This window comes from Cyprinus carpio, chromosome B13 (assembly GCF_018340385.1).
Source record: "Cyprinus carpio isolate SPL01 chromosome B13, ASM1834038v1, whole genome shotgun sequence".
Taxonomy (NCBI): Eukaryota; Metazoa; Chordata; class Actinopteri; order Cypriniformes; family Cyprinidae; genus Cyprinus; species Cyprinus carpio.
This window is the reverse complement of record NC_056609.1, coordinates 9,768,213-9,789,206: the sequence shown is the minus strand read 5'-3', so window position 1 is coordinate 9,789,206 and position 20,994 is coordinate 9,768,213. Positions and strand designations below refer to the sequence as shown.

The 20,994-nt window shown below is 35.6% G+C and overlaps 1 protein-coding gene across 1 annotated transcript in view; it reads right to left on the bottom strand.

The window, feature by feature from the left end:
• Positions 1-163: 163 nt before the first annotated feature.
• LOC109083439 (protein kinase C epsilon type) overlaps positions 164-20,994 on the bottom strand; it is a 92,045-nt gene continuing 71,214 nt past the window's right edge. The window contains exons 11-15 of the mRNA XM_042736384.1: positions 18,612-18,766; positions 9,158-9,296; positions 7,703-7,891; positions 6,366-6,512; positions 164-2,877 (exon numbers count right to left, since the gene is read on the bottom strand). Of these exons, the coding sequence (XP_042592318.1) occupies positions 2,731-2,877; positions 6,366-6,512; positions 7,703-7,891; positions 9,158-9,296; positions 18,612-18,766 (777 nt within the window). The 3' untranslated portion in view covers positions 164-2,730. The remainder of the gene's footprint in view (positions 2,878-6,365; positions 6,513-7,702; positions 7,892-9,157; positions 9,297-18,611; positions 18,767-20,994) is intronic.

The window sequence follows — 20,994 nt, the reverse complement described above, 5'->3', positions numbered from 1 at the left end:
CTCACTGCATTATTAGGTTTCTTGAAGCATCTTTATCTTAATTTTAATTAATGGCAAAATGAATGTTTGGAAATGTAAACTGATATTTCCTACTGACACACTACAGCAAAATTTAGATGTTGAAATGGTTCTACTAGTATTTGTAAATATTCATGTCTTAAACAACTGTTTGTAGTATCCTCAATCATTCGTTTATTCTGAAAATGCAGCACAATATAACTTTCACTTCAGTGAACTATTGCACTCAGATTATTCAGTTTACAAAAAGTTCTGAGCATTCCCAAAATGACAAGCATATGCATTTCCTCATGTCCTTGGACATCTATAGCCTCCATCTAGAATAGAAGGTCACATGTGACAGCACTAATCCTTCACTCTTTGTTTTGGTCATGATGACCCTTATTTTTAACCAAAGTTCACCCTCTAATTTCTCTCATGCTTAACTATTTGCTTTAATCATTATTATACAGTTCATTTATTCATAGCCTATGACAATCAACCACCCCTCTCTTCTCCAGCATTCGGTACAAATACAGGGTATGCACTTCTATTCATAAAACACTTTGTCTCAGCTACAGTACTGTGCATTTGGAAATTGATTTGGACTTCAAACTATTTGGTTCATTTCTGAATGCTTCTTATTTAATAGGTTACAAACCAAACAATGCACATTCACATCCTTTGAGAACAGTACATTTGGCACACAGTAAAATGCAAATAATGACACGACAGTGACTAATGGCAAAGAAAAAAAACATGTCTTATGACATACTGTACATATGAAGCTGCACAATAAAATAAAAGAAATACATACACATTTATGATACTTACAGTGACATAAAACACTTATATAACTTATATTAATATGCACTGTACCTCTGTATGTACAAATATGTATTCCTTTGTGAGACACAGATTCACGTTTAACCAAAGAGGTGCTTTCATCTTTTGCTTGAACATGTCAATGTGTTTCCTATGTAGAGTCATTTCAAAAACAATAAAAAAGAGTTACTCGTGAAGTCCAAAATAGCTTTGCAAATTTGGCATTAGGGCACAGGTGTCTGGCAGGTGTAGCTGTGTAGCTGCAACCCACTTTCACTGTGGGGATCTCATACATAAGAAAAAATATAAAACAGAAAATAAATATTAAAAAACAAGAATTGACTGAATTGCGAAAAGTGAGTGTTCACAGCAAAATAAAGATGTTTGGATGCAAAGGGTGACATTAGAAGAAAGTTGCTTCAAAGGCTTTTTTTAATGCTGATAAAGCTGGAAACAATTTCATGTTGACTTTTAAGCCTTGTGTTGGCAAGAGTTTTTTAATAAAAGGTTGAATTTATTACAAATGCATTATTTCTTATGTAATGACCTGATTGGATTTTCTTGATAAACGTCTTGCTTGCATCACAAGCTTTCATAGGTTTACAGATAATATTAGGAGAAATTCTAGGGTATTTCAGTTGTGCTATATATAGAATGGAAGATCATTTCTATGCATTTTACTTTTCTTGCCACAGAAGCGTAATATTTTGTGTCTTTTCTAACTAGAGTACATGAACTTCAGAAGCTGTAGCAGCTGAAATAAAGGACCTGTGCTGCATATGGCATGACCTGACAACCAAACGGTTACCAACCAAAACAAACAGTGGAAATCAGAGACACTGAAGGTGAGATGGATAGAGAAAAAAAAAAAAAAAAAAAACCTGCTAAACAGACACACACACACACACACACACACACACACACACACACACACACACACACACACACACACACACACACACACACACACACACACAGACAGACACAGAGAGAGGATATTGCACATAACAGTTTCTCATAGTCTAATAATACACAAGAATATTGTAGGCATAACCATGCAGTAGATGATTAGTCTATTTTCAAAGTTCACAGGCTAATGATGAGGGTAGTCAGGACTTGTATGTTCTGTAGACTGTAGAGAAGTGATTGGCTACTGTCCCGTCCCGCTCATGATGATAGGTCTTGTTGCATTGTAGAGAAACCAATAATTTCAACATCCTAGCAACAAAACAATCCAGTAATATAATGAAAAAACCATACACACAACGAAACACTACAGAGGGTACTTGTGTAACCTTACCCTCCAGCATATACACACACACACACACACACACACACATACAACACTTGCGTATATGTCAACACTGCGATGGTCTCATGAAGGGCAGTTCTGAGTCCTTCCCAGTACCGTCCAGTCACTGTCTCTGGCTATCAGACCATCATGTGATCAGATCCCAATGCTGAGTACTTAAAACTCCCAATTCACATGTTCATATGCATCACCTCTTCAATACAATCACTTGTTCTTTACATTTGGTTTTTGCATTTCAAAATGGTGCTAGTGTAAATGGGTTGACTCCAGATGTACCACTGATACACTGCATGATGGGAGAAGAAATGAAACATGAAATGGCCTTCCAAAGAGCTCTATCCAGCTGCTTTAGTGATGTCACATGAGCTCCCTTATGTGTTTTACATACATTAAATAAAAATTAAATCTGCGAGTATCTGTGCACGCATGTATGTTTTTGGGGTTCAGCAGGAAAGATTATAAAGCCTAACTTTCTACTTTTAAATTAAAGCATCAAATTCTTGGTAAATGATTGTCTACGATCAGCTCATGGGCATTCACAGCATTCGCAGCGCACGTGTGCACCAAGTACAGCCCAGGAGATGGAGGTTTTAGTATTAGGACAGAGTCTCTTCGCCGAAGTAAGAGAAGCCCTTGAACTCATCCTGGTTGATCTGCTTGATAATGGCGTCTTCCACCGGGGTGAGCACCGGCTCCTCTCGGGTGAAGTCCTGGTCAAAATTGTTGACATCCCTTTTGGTTTTCTGTGGATGGAGAAGAGGAAAGTGAGCTAAATGAGCAATTTTAGAACAATAAAAATCACAAAAACACATATACATCCAAACACGGTGCATTCCATAAATGCACTGACTAACCTAAGAAATGCTTTTCCAGCAAATATTTTAGCGTTTTTTATATGCGTCCATTATTTTTGTCGACTGAACAAGCCATGCCAATCATTTGTGAATTAATCATACTTTTGAGTCGGTCCTTTCTTTTCAGTACAATAGGCTTTTAAAAAAACGGTCTGAATCGATTCACGCTCTCTCATTGAATCATCTAAAGCAGACTGTCAGTCAGTAAAATAGAGAGTATCAAGATTTTTAAGGAAACAGAGAACAAACAGCACTGGATGAAGTGGATATTCACCTACTAACAATCGAAACAAAAGGCTTCTTTCTGAGAGATAAATGAGAAAATTCAGCTACTGCTGTGTCATGTGAATAAGTGGCCATTCACACAGAGAGTGTTTTGTGTCCGCCTATGCTGTTTTTTAGTTGTTTTTCTATGCGAACATGAACTAGATGGATGACTTTAACCAATTCGTTGCTATATAATGTTTTTGTGTTTTAAAACACATAAAAACGAAACAGACAAAAAAAAAAAAAAACACAAAACAAAACAAAACAAAACAAAACAAAACAAAACAAAAAAACGAACAAAAAAACAAACAAACTAAAAAAGCACACATAAAAACATCACAATAACCCAAAACAAAACAAACAAACAAACAAACAAAAAATATATATCTGTTTAATCTGCCTCATATTGGTGCATGTTTTAAACTCTCCCAACCTCTCACCCTCTAAGGGCTCTCATCAGCCTCGTGAGCAGGCGTGAGAATGGGGCGGACAGGCAGGGCCCTTCTCACACTATCTGAGAGGCATTCCACACACACTTACAGCAGCCAGCATGCATCTCTGTATCAAAGTACAGCGTCTGATGTGTGCTGAGAGTCCAAGAGCATCTCAGATATCCCTCTGTTCACACTACCAAAAACAGAAGTGTGACACAAACACTTCAAAGAACCATGAGGGCTGAAGCACTGTAATGTTCTTGATAACTGCATTTGGAAAGACCAGTGTTTACGTCTGAGCTGAGACAGCCGATATACAGAGTTAAACTGTGCTGTAACCAGAAACAACATGATAAAGTGTCAAACGGTAGATCCTATTTCTTCAAAAAAGAAATTCTGAATTTTTTCTAATTAGACTATAAATGGAAATTAAGATAGGAAACAAGACATTTTATTGGTTGTTTGGTTTGTATCTCTCTGGCGGCTCACTCATTAGGTCCCGCCCACAGTGAAATCTTATTGGTCTAAAATCCTACCAGACATAACTCTTTATAGAGTTTATATGGTGTTTCCTATATGGATTTTTATTTATTGAATTTTTTTTCAATTTGATAATTTCTTTTGTTCTAAGTTATAAACAATAAACCAAACAAACCAGGTGAATTATCACATTAAAAACCTGATTTGAAGCTAAAACATATTTGAAAATTGGACAAAAAGACAAAAGTACAAGACTGCATACTTAACGGCTCTAATAAGTACTACAATCCCATGAACCATTGCAAATGAAATAAATTAAAGACTATGAAGAAATACAAAAATGTATAGGTGTTTCAAACAATAAATAAAAAATATATTTTAAGTTTATTGCAAAATATGCCTTTTACAGTGGGGAAAATATTTATTTGATTCCCTGCTGATTTTGTGAGTTTGCCCACTTACAAAGAAATGAAGGGTCTGTAATTTTTATGGGTGGTTTATTTTAACAGATAGAGACAGAATATTAACCAAAAAATCCAGAAAAAACACGTTATATAAAGGCTAGAGACTGATTTGCATTTCAGTAAGTGATATAAGTATTTGATCACCTATCAACCAGCAAGAATTCTGGCTCCCACAGATTGGTTATGTGCCCATGTCGAACACAGACTGTCACTTTAACAAGTTACTCCTTATGTCAACTTGTTAGGTGTATAAGACACCTGTCCACACAATCTGTATCTTCCATTCCAACCTGTCCCCCCACCATGGGCAAGACCAAAGAGCTGTCAAAGGATGTCAGAGACAAGATTGTAGATCTGCACAAGCCTTGAATGGGCTACAAGACCATCAGCAAGAAGCTTGGCGAGAAGGAGACAACTGTTGGTGCAATTATTCGGAAATGGAAGAAATACAAAACAACCATTAATCAGCCTTGGTCTGGAGCTCTGTGCAAGATCTTGCCTCATGGAGTAAGGATGATCATGAGAAAGGTGAGGGATCAGCCCCGAACTACATGGGAGGAGCTTGTTAATGATCTTAAGGCAGTTGGGACCACATTCACCAAGCAAAACATTGGTAACACACTACGCCACAATGGACTGAAATCCTGCAGTGCCCGCAAGGTCCCCCTGCTCAAGAAGGCACATGTACAGGCCCGTTTAAAGCTTGCCAATGAACATCTAAATGATTTTGCGAAGGCTTGGGTCTGTGCTGTGGTCAGATGAGACAAAAATAGAGCTTTTGGCATAACTCGACTCGCCGTATTTGGGGGGAGAGATATGCTGACTATGTAGAAGAAGCACATTAAGGTCCTGGAGTGGCCGAGGGATGGAGCTGAAACTTTGAGCTGCCAAACAACAGCCAAGAAACTTTAAGGATTTAGAGAGGATCTGTAAAGAGGAGTGGATCATAATCCCCCCTGAGATGTGTGCAAACCTGGTGACCAACTACAAAAAACCTCTTACCTCTGTGCTTGCCAACAAGGGTTTCTGCACCAAGTACAAAGTCATGTTTTGCTTGGGGATCAAATACTTATTTCACTCACTGAAATGCAGATTAATTTTTAATCTTTATATAATGTGTTTTTTCTGGATTTTTTGGTTGGTATTCTGTCTCTATACGTTAAAATAAACCTACCATAAAAATTACAGACCCTTCATTGTTTTTTTTTTTTTTTTTTTTTTTTGTAGGTGGGCAAACTTACAAAATCAGCAGGGGACCAAAAAATATTTTCCCCCACTGTATGCATAATTTTTTTTTTGCAGTTTATGAACACAGGTAAACTCTACATCATTTGCCATGATTAATGGGAGTGGGTGGGTGTATGTTAAAGCGTTGTTTTCCATTATTCTCTGACTGGTGGAGCTTTCTCTCAAGAATCATGGGTAGTTTTTCACCAGGAATTTCGCAGTTGAACATGGTTATAAAAATAAACGTCTGTCTTCAAAGATGTATACGTTATCATTCAAAACCAATTCCCCATTGAAAAAATAAATAGGAGTTTTACTTTGGGGATTCAACTGTTATACTCTATTAAACATTAAATACATTCTAATGGCCTGCTATGTAATTATTTTATTGCATTGCATTGCAGCAGCATTTTGACAAATGTATTATGTCATGCTTGGATAGTGTTATTCATAAACACATAATGGCTCTGATTATCCACAGTATCCCACACATTATAATACTCACAATACGTGGTTTGAAAGGCGGCTTGATCTTCCTCTGTTCCAGAAGAACCCAATCAATCTCTTTGAAGAACGGATGCACTTTAATAGCTTCCTCTAGTCCTTGGGATACTACGCATCCCAACCGCTTACTAGGGCTCTTCGTCATGAACTAAACAATGAAGTGAAGAAAGAAGAAAAGATTAGAGAAGCATAATGATGGTTTGTTAACCAGAGGATGTCTATATGCATTGTGATGTATATATGATATAAGATTGCATCCTGTGGAAGGATGACCTGAGATGACCACAGGTCATGTGACCACAGTGCCAGTGAGACAGATCGCAGAGTGACACGATGCTGCCCAAGACAAACAGTCTGCCTTTCCCACAAAGCTTTGCAAATGGACAAAGGACAGCCAAAGTAAATCTTGGACATGTGAAGGAAAAAGGCGACACAAAAGATTCCATGTGGTTTGTGCCGTTCACACAGTTAGTAAAACTGAGTCTCATATGAGCAAAAACATTTAATTTCTATGAGTGTGAAAAACCCTTAAACAAACACAAAAAATTCTAAAGAGCACAAGCAGTCATGCATACAGATACACACAGAGAAACTAGTCAAACAAGCCAGACAAATAAATATGAACACTGACTGAGAAGACACAGTATGTCTCATTAGAACTGCTTTCATTTCTAAATTGTTTCTCTTAGACAACAAGATGAAAGGGACAAGAAACTGAGACTTTTGGCAAGAGGAATCAGAAAGGTTTGGTTGAAAATGGACTTTACTGAATTGATTGTGTCATTCCAAACCTTAAAGATCATTAAATATTTTAAAGACTGAATGATCTGAGCTGTATTACTCTCCTTCATTTTATAGCTCTATACTTTTACTACAGTATACGTCAACAGTTTGTGTCTATTTTTGATTTTTCACTGGAAGCACTGGAGACAAAGCAGATATATAAATGAAACATGACCTAAAAAAAATCTGCTTCTGAGCAATAAAATGTTCCTCAGCTCTTTGTCATATGCACTTAACCAATTTGAAGAGTTAAAAAAGGAGGAACCCATGCAATGGTGGGCTGTATATCCTGAAAGGAGACCTCTGAGATTACACAACCCAAAACTCCAGCAGAAATCACAAACAATCTGTTCTTTTCCCACAAGGAGTGTCATTTTTCTGAGCTGTCGCCGCCTTTTGCTTTTCTGCTACTTAACTATTCTTTCAAGAAGAGTGTGAGAGCAGGAAGACAGTAGTAAGAGGAAAGGTTAAGAGGTGGTATTCCCATGTCTTTAGTATTAATCAGCAGGCAAAATGTATCCTTAGGGAATCCCCAGAGTAAATCCGGACACGTACCGCTTTAAGAATGCTGACGGCCTCTTTGCTGAGCCACACGGGATACAGGACGTCATCATGGAGAATAGACTCGAAAAGGTCGTCCTCATTATCTGCTTCAAAAGGAGGCTGACCAGCCATCATCTCGTACATCAGCACACCTAGAGCCCACCAGTCCACTGACGGGCCGTACTCAAGCTCCTGCAGGATCTGCGAACCACAAAGCTCCATAAATCTAAAGTTTGAAACAGAATAATTGAATACAGTACATGATCATGTCCAGCTAAGACTCAGATGAAAGCACATTCTGTGCTGGTTTTGGGAGGAAATCCTTCAGATTTGTGCAGAATTAATTAACACATGGTGTAAAGTGTTAAATGGAGATGATGGTATATTGGGAGTTGATCATAAATTATGATCAAATCAGCTGTTATATTTGACTCTATAAAGCCTACTGTATCATATTTGATAGGCAAAACTTCTAAGCCCTCTAAATTATTAATCTGAATCTTCTACATGTCTGATTGATACCTTATGCTTTTGGCAAATAAAAGGCTTTTTAGTATAATTCTAAAACTAAAACCTCCAGGTTGTGGATCATATGTCTTTTTGCTGTGAAATCTTTACTGATTTCTATAAATTAAATGTTCGAATAACTTTTATATTGTTATAAAATTTTATAGACTTGGATTTTTCAGGCTAAGATTTTATATGTCAGACTTTTCCTAAAAACTGCTAGATATGCAGAGATGGGCAACTTTATGAATGATGGGCATTTCATTGGAAACTAGCTTTTTGTGAGTTTTCTGTGAAGTTCTTACTGTAAACAAAAGCTAGCTCTGAAGATAATGAAAAACTAAAACCGGAAAACACTGAAAAATGAAATCCATTTCACTGGGCCACATCCATAAAACAAACATCTCTATTTGTAAAGACTGTCTGTGTAAAACCATTCTAAAGTAAATTGCAACATTAATTCAAATACATAAATTACATAAGAATAATTTTGCAAACAACAAAAATGTTGAGTGCTTGAATCAGGACCATAATATGAAAAGTAGTGACTGCTCAATAATGCAGTAAATATCTGATTTTTTCAAAAGTATATGCATCAGTAAATTAACAAAAATACAAAAATAAAAGGTTACACTATAGGGACCAATTCTCACTATTATATAGTTGTTTATTAGTATGCATTTTATTATTATTATTATGGCTGTTTATTAGTACTTATAAAGCACATATTAATGCCTTATTCTGGATGACCATATTTTAGATCCCTTAATCTGCCCCATAACAACTGCCCTAATAACTATTAATATACAGTAATTAGGAATTTATTGAGGCTAAATTCATAGTCAATAGTGAGATTTGGACCAAATAAAATAATGTTTCATAGCTTTAATGAGAACCAAACAGTAGAAAAGAGACCATGACTGTGCATTTGTGTGTGTGTGAGAGTGTGAAATACTGTACCTCTGGGGCAATGTAATCTGGTGTGCCACAGAATGTTGTGGTTGTGATGCCATCCAGAATTCCCTCCTTACACATGCCAAAGTCTGCCAGCTTACAGTGACCCTCTGCGTCCAGCAGAATGTTGTCTAGCTTTAAATCCCTGCAAAGAAAATTCAAAGCAAATGAAAAAAAAAACAAAAAAAAACAGCAATATTAATTTGTAGCATGCATCATTTTCTAATGACACACATACATTTTTTTTTTCACTTTCTGTCATTTGTTTGGATCCTCTAACCCTAAATTGCAATTTAATAAGAGATAAATCATCTTGCTATCTTAAGCATCCTAAAATAACTGATGCATGACCTAGATTCTGGAAGTCTCTGTTTAAATATTAAGCAATACTTAACACTGCAACACCGCAGGTGAATCATTTACTGACACTCATATGTCTGATATTAGCTGGATGCTCAAGAATGACCAGTGACACCAAACATTACAACAAAATATGCAATTCATTTCTGAAAATGTAGTCAATTAAATTATAAAGACAAAAACTTTTAAGAAAGTTAAAAAAGTTTTCATATTTAATTCGATTGAAAATAAGATCCTAAATAACAAAATATTTTTCAAATGATTTTTTCTTACATAGCGAAATTGACTAAAGAATTCAAGATACAGTAATTTCACACAATCTGTATGAAACTGTAGAAATATAAATCAACCTGTCCAGTCAATTTTTTCAATGTTCAGACAGGTCTCATAACACTCTTGCATCTGCAATCAGTATAGTTATGTAACATTTTGAAAACAAGTTTGTCAAATATCTATTGTTAAATCATATTGATAAAGGCAGTGTAAAAGAAGCATTCATTGCAATGTAATTTGATTAAACTGTTAGGACAATAAAACTGACAAAATATGAAATATGTACTAAGATGTTAATATAATAAAATGTTAATGTAATAAAACCACAAGAAGGAAAAAAAATATATAAAATACTATTTTTTTTAAATGTAATTGAGTCATATATTTCATTCTGTTTTTGAGATTCATACATTTTGGTTGCATGACAAATTTCCATTCAATTAAATTTATTAATCTTTAAGAGTGACATACTTTATATATTTTGAATCCAGAACAGATGTCAAATATATTAATAATTACAATTAATTAAAAAGTAGAAACTTTTAAAACTTAAAATTAATACTGTTTCATTTTTATAATTGTATTTATTATTTCTTTAATATTTGAATAAATCCATATGTTTAAATATTCTTTTTTTTTACTTTACTTTTTTACTTAAGTAAAATATACATTTTCCATAGTATTACATACATACATATAGTAGTAATTAAGTAAAGCTGCAAGTTTTAGTAGTGACAATAAAAAAAAATAAAAAATAAAAATAAAAAAATCCAGTGTAAGTAAATGTCAGGCTAGACTTGATTTCAGTGCAGCAGTATTTAAGCATCCTTATTAGGATACATATGACATAAGCTCACTGTACCCATGCAGTGAATGTAACCAGCACGAGAAGAACATACAGAGAGAGAGAGAGCGAAAGAATAAAGAAAAGGAGAGCGCAAGATGATAAGGTGCCCCTGATGAAAGACAACAAGGAGTTGGATGAAACCAGTCGGATTGGGGTTTGATGGTTGATTGCAACAAGAATGTCAACATCACTTTGCAAGATGTCATTCAGTCAAAGGTGTTTTCATAAAACCATCCTCACTGAAAAGGGAGGGGAGCGTCGGATCCCTTACGCAACTGTTCCTTTTGAGAAAGGCACCCTGGTGCTCGGCACGTTCCCGTTGGTCTGAAAGCTGGCGCGAGGGGCTTCATTCCTCTCTGTCTTTCCCCACCGAGTCTTTAATCACTCTTTACATGCAGAAGTGTGGAAAAATGCTTGTAACGAATGCTGGAAAGGTGAGAGGCCTGCTTCCCAAATTTATGATCCACTTCTTGATTGAGAAGCCAAAATGAAGCCTAAATAAATCAGCTTTAAAGATGAACTACATCATATCCATATTTCTACTTGAGTCATTATTATAAAAATGTGAGAAAGTCAAACATAGAAAGCGTAGGTGTGTTTGACCTTCAGTGTAGGTTCACAGAGAGAAAGAGGTGGAGAGTTGATGAGACGTGCTGCTCTGTATTGTCCTCTATACCCACATGCTCTTCTACATCACAAGATGTTCCAGAATTGTCCATCTCTCCATCTGTCTCTTATTTCTGTCTCTCTTTCCCCCCTCTATCCATTCCTGTCTAAGTCCCACAGTAGTCTACACACCTTCCAACACAACCGTCACGTCGCCCCTTCCTCTCTTTCCCAGGGAAGAGAGCTTAATTCATCCGGCGAGCTTCATTTGTTGATTTAGATGATGTGACTTTGCTACATTGGCCGCTCTTATCTGCACTCTTTGAAGTGCTTAAATGGTAAATGCTCCTCTCACTTTTGCTTTTATTTTCCAGGATGTTAAGTAACATACTCTTTGTTTTTTTCCAGAGTTACATTGTGACTTTCTGAGACTGTGAGGTGAAGCTTTAGTCTTCTGAGATTCAAGATAATATCCACATAATTCTGTGCAAATAAAACACTTCATTAGAGCCTCATTAAATCCTCTTCGTTTAAAAGTAACATTCCTCAATTCCGATCCATACTTACTTTTAATAAACGAATTAATCAAAATTATATTAAAATTGATTTTTATTTATTTATCTATAATTATAGTTTATATATATTTGTTTTGGGTAGGTGGAATGGAAACCTTAAAAGCAACAATACATTTGAAAAGGTGCTTTTAGAAAAGTAAAATAATTAAGTAGAAAAACATGATTTCAATGAAAGGCTGTTTGAATGAAGATAAAAGAAAAATGTATAAACAACATTAAAAGCTTTGGAGTTTAGCATGAGCTGTAAAATCACAAAAGGGCTATAAAGGATGAGATTAATTATTGTATTACGTTTCACTAGAGCACCTTTCATTTGGAGGAAAGTACTGATATATTAAGAACACAACAACACAGAACAACAAGACAGACACACAGAGAGAGGGGGAGATGGCAAAGACTCAATTTAGTGCATTTCCTGTGTTTTTAAGTGAATCTTGAGGAGTGACTTTTTTCCATTACGTACACAGCAACCTCTCTGCTAAAAAAATCTGCTAGAATATGCTTTTTTTTTCTTTTTTTCAAAGGACAAGAAGCTATTCCATTACAACACACCAAGGAAGGACATGACGTACACTTTTCTAATGTTAGAAATTTCAAAGTAACATGAATGATTTTTGCAAATAATAAATAATAAACATATTTAATATTAATATATCTATTGAAAAGCATATATTTTATATTATCATTGTGTGCAAACATTTAGAATGTCAAATCACTGTTTATATACACTGTGAATATATATATATATATATATATATATATATATATATGCACTACTATATTTATACTACTGTTCAGTAAGATTTAAAAAAAATAATAATAATCTTTGTCAGTAAGGATGCGTAAAAAAATATCAAAAGTTTTACACTTATCTTTTTCAAAATAAATATTTTTAGTTTATTAAATAATTCATACAAATGTATAATTGTTTCCACGAAAACAGCTGTTTTAACATTGATAATAATAATAGTAAATGTTTCTTGAGGACTAAAGAATGATTTCTGAAGGATCACGTAGCACTGAAGACTGAGAGTAATGAATAACTTTCACATCACAAGTTATTTTAAATTGTGATAAACATTTTAAATAGTTTTAAAACATTAAAAAAAATCTAATTTAATAAATAAGTGATGTAATAATTAAAATAAATTAAAACGATACAAAAACATTGTATAAATATTTATTAATAATAGCCTATATTTGATACATTATCTAATGTAATAATATATATCACATTGGACTGTTCTATGCTTAAATATTAGTTTAGCACCACCCATACCCTTTAAACTTTACATTTTATGGAGCACGGCAAAATATGTTTTATATAAGGACTTTAACATTACAATTTACACAAATGCACACACAAACATTTTACACAAGCAGGCACTGAGAAATTTCATCACATACATTACTATGTGAATGTATTTGAATTAATGATCCATTAGGCGTTATATAATTGATGCTCTGTTTTCAGTATATCTTCTCAGATGTCTGTATACAGTAATTTACCTTCTCTACCAAGGTGAGCACTTTGCTCATGAATACTAAGTTAGTCGGACATTCCTGGAAGGTTACCAAGCAACATCCACATGATCTTATAAATATTCATGCATAATAGAGAAGAAAAGAAAAGACTCTTTATTTACAAAGCAACTACTTTCCCAAGTCACCTGCAGAGCAGTGCCCCAGCAACATGATTGCAGTTTCTCTGCTGATATAAGTGAATGGGAAAAAATAAATAAATAAAATAATTTAGCCAATCATCGTGTAAAACACAACTTGCGTACAAGGTTACAGTGATTAGTAATTATAGGGGCTCTAAGCGAGCCTCTAAGTCCATACTTAGCACACAGAGGACCTTGTTTACTAAAGTAAGAGCCTATTTTTTTCTCTGAATGTGCTCTAGGGTTAATACATATCAATTAACTCCTACAGAAAGAGGATCACAAGGATACTTATTGTATGAAAGTGAAAAGCACCTCAATGGTCTCATGCTGCTTTTTAGGTGAAAGGTCACAAAGAGCAAATGTGTGGAAAAACTAAAATAACTACCAGCACACATTGTTCCTTCACAGGTCCCAGTGCTTTTGTGTTCCTAACACTCCCATACACCGTAACAAAATCCCTCAAGAACCACAGGTCAACAAAAGATGGGTAATCAAGCAGAGGAGCCACATCTATGCCACCTGCTCTTACTATCTATTTTTAGAGCGCTGAGTACGAACAAACAACCAAAGCGGCCAATTGCAATCTAAAGCAGGGAAGTCAAGCTCAAACATGTCCTCTTTAACCAGATCAAACTTCTGCGGTTTCAGTCAAAACTACCACCATGGCCTTCCCTGATAGGGAGAAGAAAGCTGCCCCTGCACATTTTGTTCTAGAATGTTCTGAATTCAGTTTTTTTTAGGTCCTGGTATGTGCGGCAGGTCACAGAGAGGTAAAATTAGTTCTCATGGGGGAGAAATGCTGTTCTGCCATGCGCTTGCATGCAAAAGCGTTAACACGCAGACTGCGTTTCGACATGCAGGTTTCCTGCAATGTAGGGCTTTCCCAAAAAATGCAAAGATGCCATTCAGATCGAGACCGAAGGCCGAAGGGAGGATACTCTGGGATCTTTATTTATAACCGGTGGAAATGATTTCCATAAGTTTCACATGATGTCGTCGTAGAGCTCTGCTTAAACTGATTACTGGAGCAACCTAAAGTTAAGTGCCTTTGCTCGAGGCTATGATGACGATGGCTCGTGGCTCGGTTTTTGCACAGTGGTCAGATTTAGGGGTGACCAGGGTTAATGTCACATGTTTTACCACAGTGTTCAGACCTTAAAATTATTATTTTTTTTTAGATTAAGGATGTAGAATATAGTCATGCAGAATATGTGCTTTATAAGTACTAATAAACATCCAATATGTTAATAATAGGCACAATAACAATCTACTAGGTAATAGTGCTAAAGTGTTACAGAAAAAAAAAACATATCAGTTTATTAATAATACCAAAATGTGACCACTTGCCCTGACTTGTGTCATAAGCACTGTACTTTGAGTTCAAAACTTGAGATAAAATCTTGACAGTGTGGTTTTACTGAGTCCAATTTATATATATATATAATGAAATTGAAATAGTATCTTCACAAAAAAAAAAAAACTATGCTTTTGATTTAGATGTTTGGAAACCAACATAAAAAATACTGCTAGTAAAATCACACATGCATAACTGACTCCAACATACATACACACGCAGACAGATGAGTGAAATGTTTTTATATCCCTAGTGGGAAATTGGTGTCCAGCACCAATATTATTTTGCGAACCCCATCTCCTGTATGAAGTACCTGCACAATTTACGCTTCCTTTGTTTTTCCTGTGCTGGGCCAGAGCAAAGTCAGAGCCAGATTAGATCAATCAATCTGATCAATCCTCTGATTAGTCAGTCTCCCGGCATGCTTTGCATGAAATGATCTTCAGTGATAGCAGAGCACTAGTCCAGTGTGTCATGGTCTGGTCGTCACCATCAGGTAATCGACAGAACTGGCGCCGGAGCTGAATATGAGGTGTATGACTGGAAGTTCATGTATGTTTGGACTGCTATTCTTATAACACACAATAAGCCATTCATATTGACCAAATCACATCCTGTCCATTTTCTTGCCAAATAAATGTCATGTCAGCAGTCGCAGCTGTAAACAAGGGGTCAGACGACTGTGAGGTGGGTAAGAGATGTGAATGGATGTCATGGCAGTCATCCAACAATGTGTTCTTAAATAGAACCTGGTCATGGAGTGAATGGAGAGTGTTTTTTTTTTTCATTTCTTTTTTTTTCAGAGAAGCATTTGGTGCTCTAAATGAGATAAAACATGACAGAAAGAAAAAAAAGCACAAGGATCAGGTTGTAATGTTAGAATGTTCCATGTTGTAATTAATGTTTTGTTTTTTTTGTGCCTTGCAATTCAAATAAAGCTCATGTAGCCAGTGGTTTCTTTTTGTTGAACATACCAATGGAAAAATGTAGGAGTCGCTAGAGTAGCTAACAGCAGAGATTATTGTTCATTTTAAAGGGAAAAATAATAAACTCAGAGTAATTAGAACCACTGGACCTTTGCTTGACCTATACGCCTTAAGTGTCCTACTTTCATAAGAACCCCCATTTCCCTTCAGACTCTGAAAGTCTGGGTTCAGGAAGGCCGGTTTGGGGAGGAGATGGATTTAATTCAATACAACATTAAACTCCAAATGAGATTCTTCCTGTCTGAGACCAGAAAGAGCTCAGGACCAGGCCGAGAATGGGTGGGTGAGGAAACTCACAGGTCGCTGGGTTCAATGAGGGCCAGAGGGGCGATGGGAAGAAGAGGTCATGATGACTTGAGCTACCAACACAATATTCTATTGAACCAACTACCAATTGACAAGCTGAACTTGTTAAATGACAAATGAGTCTGTATTACAGTATTACATTTTACAGATTCAACTTGATAATTTTGTAGTCATACTGTTCAAAAATATCATAGGTTTGCATGTTGTTTGCATGCAGCTTTATTTTGTAGTGCTGGCATCATGCATGCATGATTTTACAGCAAAATAACAAATTAATCTGTATTACATTTGCCATTTTACAGATTCAATCTTAAAAAATATTAAAAATAACATTTTGTTTACATGCAGCTTTATTTTGTAGTTCTTTCATCATGCATACATTTTTATAGTGGAATGACAAATTAATCTGTATTAATAGATTAATTTATCTTTTTATAAGTTCAGCTTTTCATTTTTTGTAATACTGTCCAAAAACATTATAGATTTTTATCATGCACATGATTTTAAAATTAAATGACATGAATTTGTATTACAGATTCACTTGTCATTTTACAGATTCATCTGGTCATTTTCTTGTTATTCTGCATAAAAAAATATTATAGGTTTGCATGTTGTTTACATGCAGGTTTCATTTGCAGTACTGGCATCATGCATACGATTTTTTAGAGGAATGACAAATGAATCTGTATTACAGATTCAGTTGTCATTTTACAGATTCTGCTTGTCATTTTCATATTGTCCAAAAACATAATAGATTTTCTTATTTTTTACATGCAGACTAGGGATGGTAAGAATTCACTGATTTGCATCGGTGCATCGGGATAAAAGTTAACGAAACAATGCGTCGATTTAAAAGTTGGCATTTGTATCGCAATGCATCGTTTCTAACATATCTGCATAGATTAAAAAAAACAAACATTTATTTATATATAATTATTAATAGATGCGCTATACTTTTATCAATTAGAAAGTGACCAATAATTTGTGACCAATATTTTATAAGTAGATGTTTGTCAAGCATGTTCTCTCATCTCCACTGCCGCTATGTGAATATGAAGTATCACAACACTACGGAAACCGAGGCGTGTCCTGAGAGTCACTTAGAATATAGATTAGCATGGCAAAGGCAGAGCTGCATCTTTCACCAAATAATTATAATGAACCAAAGAAATAAAATCGAACTATCTGTACTATATTGAATTGCATAGCATCATATTTTTTCCATTGCACCCCATTGCATTGAATTGAATTGTGTTGAATTGAATCAAAATTGGATCGTACTGCATCGTAATGGGGTGAATCATATCGCATCGGTAGCTGCTTCATATGTATCTTTAATGTATCACTCTGGCTATGCATTGAGATGCGTATCACATAGGCCTCTGTTATGGAGATGCACATGCCTAATGCAGACTGGTTTTAAAGTTATGGCATCATGCATTTGATTTTATACTGAAATGACAAATTATAATCTGTTTTACGAATTCCAAAAGCTTCATTGGTTTGCATGTTGTTTATGTGCAGCTTTATTTTGTAGAGCTAGCTAGCATCATGCATATGATTTTACAGTGAAATCTGTATCACAATCTGTATTACAGATTCAGGCCTCATTTTGCAGATTTAACAAATTTTGCTTATTGTCCAAAAATAACATCAGCTTACGTGCATTTTATGTGTAGCTTTTTGTGTGTGTGTGTGTGTGTGTGTGTGTGTGTGTGTGTGTGTGTGTGTGTGTGTGTGTTGATGTCATGCATGCAATTCCATTGTAAAACCATGTGTAGGACTCCAGCATTAAAAATACAGCTGCACATAAACATGCAAATTTGCAAATTTTTGATATTTTTGGACAGTTAAGATGGATTCCACATAAAAAACAAAAACAGTGATGGATATAAATGATCCCACGGAAAGCCTGGCCTTCCAGCCCCAGAAGCACTGCCCGTTGTGTGTGGTTAATGACACACAATTGAGAAGGTAAACAAACTGTCTGGGAACGAATAAATCATTGCACATAGCTCATCAAAGTAAACAACCTGAGGTAAACAAGGCAGACAAGGGCTTCTGTCTCTAGGCAAAATAGCTCCTGAAGATTCAACGTACCATGCCAGAGCCAGTTCATGTGATACAGACTCCATTTGATTCGCTCCAGACCTAATCTGTTCAGGATTGCGTGACAGCCCTCTGAGAAAATAAATGATCTGGAGTCCGGATTAAACTTGAACAAACACTTGGAACGGATGGCTAATTTTCCATCCAAAAATGATCAGGCCTAAATTTCACTAAATTTGGAATGTATCTTTTGTGTGTTACAATGGTATTTTGGCTGAGGTGTTTTAAGACATTCCATTCTTTTGGTTACTCAACAATGATGCTGTGTCTATCAGTGAGACAAACAGGAGAAGTTTATGGTCTGGAACCAAACACTGCCTGAATGTTGTTTGACCTTTGACCTTTTTCAGCAGTCAGTTGCCTCGCAATGAATTTACCTGTAAATGACCCCATTTTGGTGCAGGAACATGAGGGCTGAGGTCATCTCAGCAGCGTAAAACCGGGAACGAGCTTCATCGAATTTGCGCGAACGCTGGATCTGGAACATCAGGTCTCCGCCATTCACATATTCCATGACGAAGAACAAGCGGTCCTAAAGCGAAGAAACAGAGTAAACAGGTTAATTATTTGACTCGATAGATGCTTATTGTTTAATATGAACAATTTCTCATTGCAAGTGTTGCAAAACATCACTGCACCTGGAAATCAAGGGCTTAATTTGATGTCTACATACAAGTAGGAATGGGAATTGCAAGGAATTTACAGATTCTTGATCTTGAGATGGAGATTTGTCATTCAAAAGTCATGAAAAGGAGATTTTTTTTTTTTTTTACTGAACCATTACAAAGAATACATGATTTGTTTGCGAACCGGACATAATTCCAGAGTGTTTGCCTGAGGTTATGGATTACAGGATATGATGTTGTAAGTAATATTCAGTTTCTTGCACAGACCAGTCGTTTCGCTTCATAAGATCTCAATATATTGTCAGGAGCCATGGGTATTAATTTTGTGTTACGTTTATATATTTTGAATTTTTTTGACTCTCAACGTGCCAGTAGCCGTTGACTTGCGGTCTGTGAATCACGAAAGGTTTCAGCTAAAAATCTTCTTTATTGTTCTACTGGAGAGTCACGTATATCTTAGACAGTAAATTAACAGCAAATTTTCATTTTTTGGATGGACTATCCCTTTAAGAGGCATTTGTTCCATTTACATCTTAATATAGTGATTCAACTTTCAGGAACCTTTAACAGAACCATAAAAAGTCATGAACATCATTAGTTCCTTTTTTCTTTTTTTTTTTTGATGAATGAATGTTTCTCATTTTTCAGCCCCAAAGGATGCAGACATAGGGGAATGCACTTTCAAATGAAAATATTTTTTGAGTGTTTATGAAATCCAACTATTAACCACAACTGGGGTTAAAAGACAAGGTTACAGAATAGAATATAAATGCTGGAAAGTTCAGAGTCAATGAGAGAAGAATCCAGCAGCCATTCTCAGAAAACATGAACCCGTTGCCCTGTACGGCTGAATAGAATATATCTCATTATCTTCAGTGGGTCATACACATCATTTCAAAGAATCAAGATGTATATCAAACCCACACAAACTGCCAGTCCAGCTATGTGACTCATGTCCTAGTCAGCCTGAGGAAATATGCTGAAATTTGAACGCACATACTCATAGACGTTCATTTGGCTGTAAGGAGAAGAACCTGATTTGCATCTTTCTGCAAAAAAAAAAAAAACATACCTAACAATGGAAAAAAATGATTTTAATGTATTGTTTGCCATCTGAACATAAAAAAAACCCTACAGAATAAACACAGGAAGATATTTCACATGCAATGTGAAGGAGTTCATTGAGCTCATAGTGCATTATTATTTTTTTTTTGCATATTTTTGTGAAATTGCAGGTCAGAAAATGTAGACTTGGAATGAAAAAAGGCTACTAACGGCTATTTCCTTTATTGTCTCATCCTATATTCCTTGCTACCTGTTTCTTCTCTCAGAATGATCAGAAGAGAAGTGTAGGTGATATTTTCAGCCGTTGCAGGCCTCACTGCCTCACTTTGGTGATATGAATGATACACAATGATATTTTTGAATTGAAATCATGTGTAATCGTATGTCTTATGTAATTGCGGGCCAGTCTGCCCTGCATGTCCTTTTCCTATGAAAACGAATTTAAACAGGATGCTGAAATAGTTTGTTTAAAATGTGCCCAGAGTCACAGCAAAGGCCCACCCAATCAAATGCCAATAAACATTTCCTGCCTCTAATTAGAAATGTACAGATACTGGCGTCCCAGCGCCATGCAAGAGAAAAGGCCCGATCGACAGATAACAACCAAGACCCAACAAGCCGGTTTAAAAGTGTATCAGCCGGCCTTCATATCTGCGCTACATATGAATGAGTGTTAAAGTACAACTTTAGTCTGGAATACACTGCGCTTTACTCAGATTTTTGCCCTGATTTACAGTCTGGACAAGTTGCCAAAAATCAGAGCCTGTCTGCAGATTTGAGTTGACAGATTTCATAGAAAATCTCACTGTATGTGATGGTCACAGACTATTTTGAGGTCGATTTTAGAACATATAATGCTTTCATTTTTATGCATCTTCTAGTGACTATGCATGTGAATTTGTTGTGTTCAGAATGAATGATGAACACTCCATCAAAAAACATTCTTCTACATGCTTAAAAAAATTACAAAAAGAATAAATAAATAAATAAAACAAGTTTTGCCCAACTTTTCTACATGCTAATTGTTGTTCCCCACAGTGAGATTACCACACTCCACACTAGCTTAACA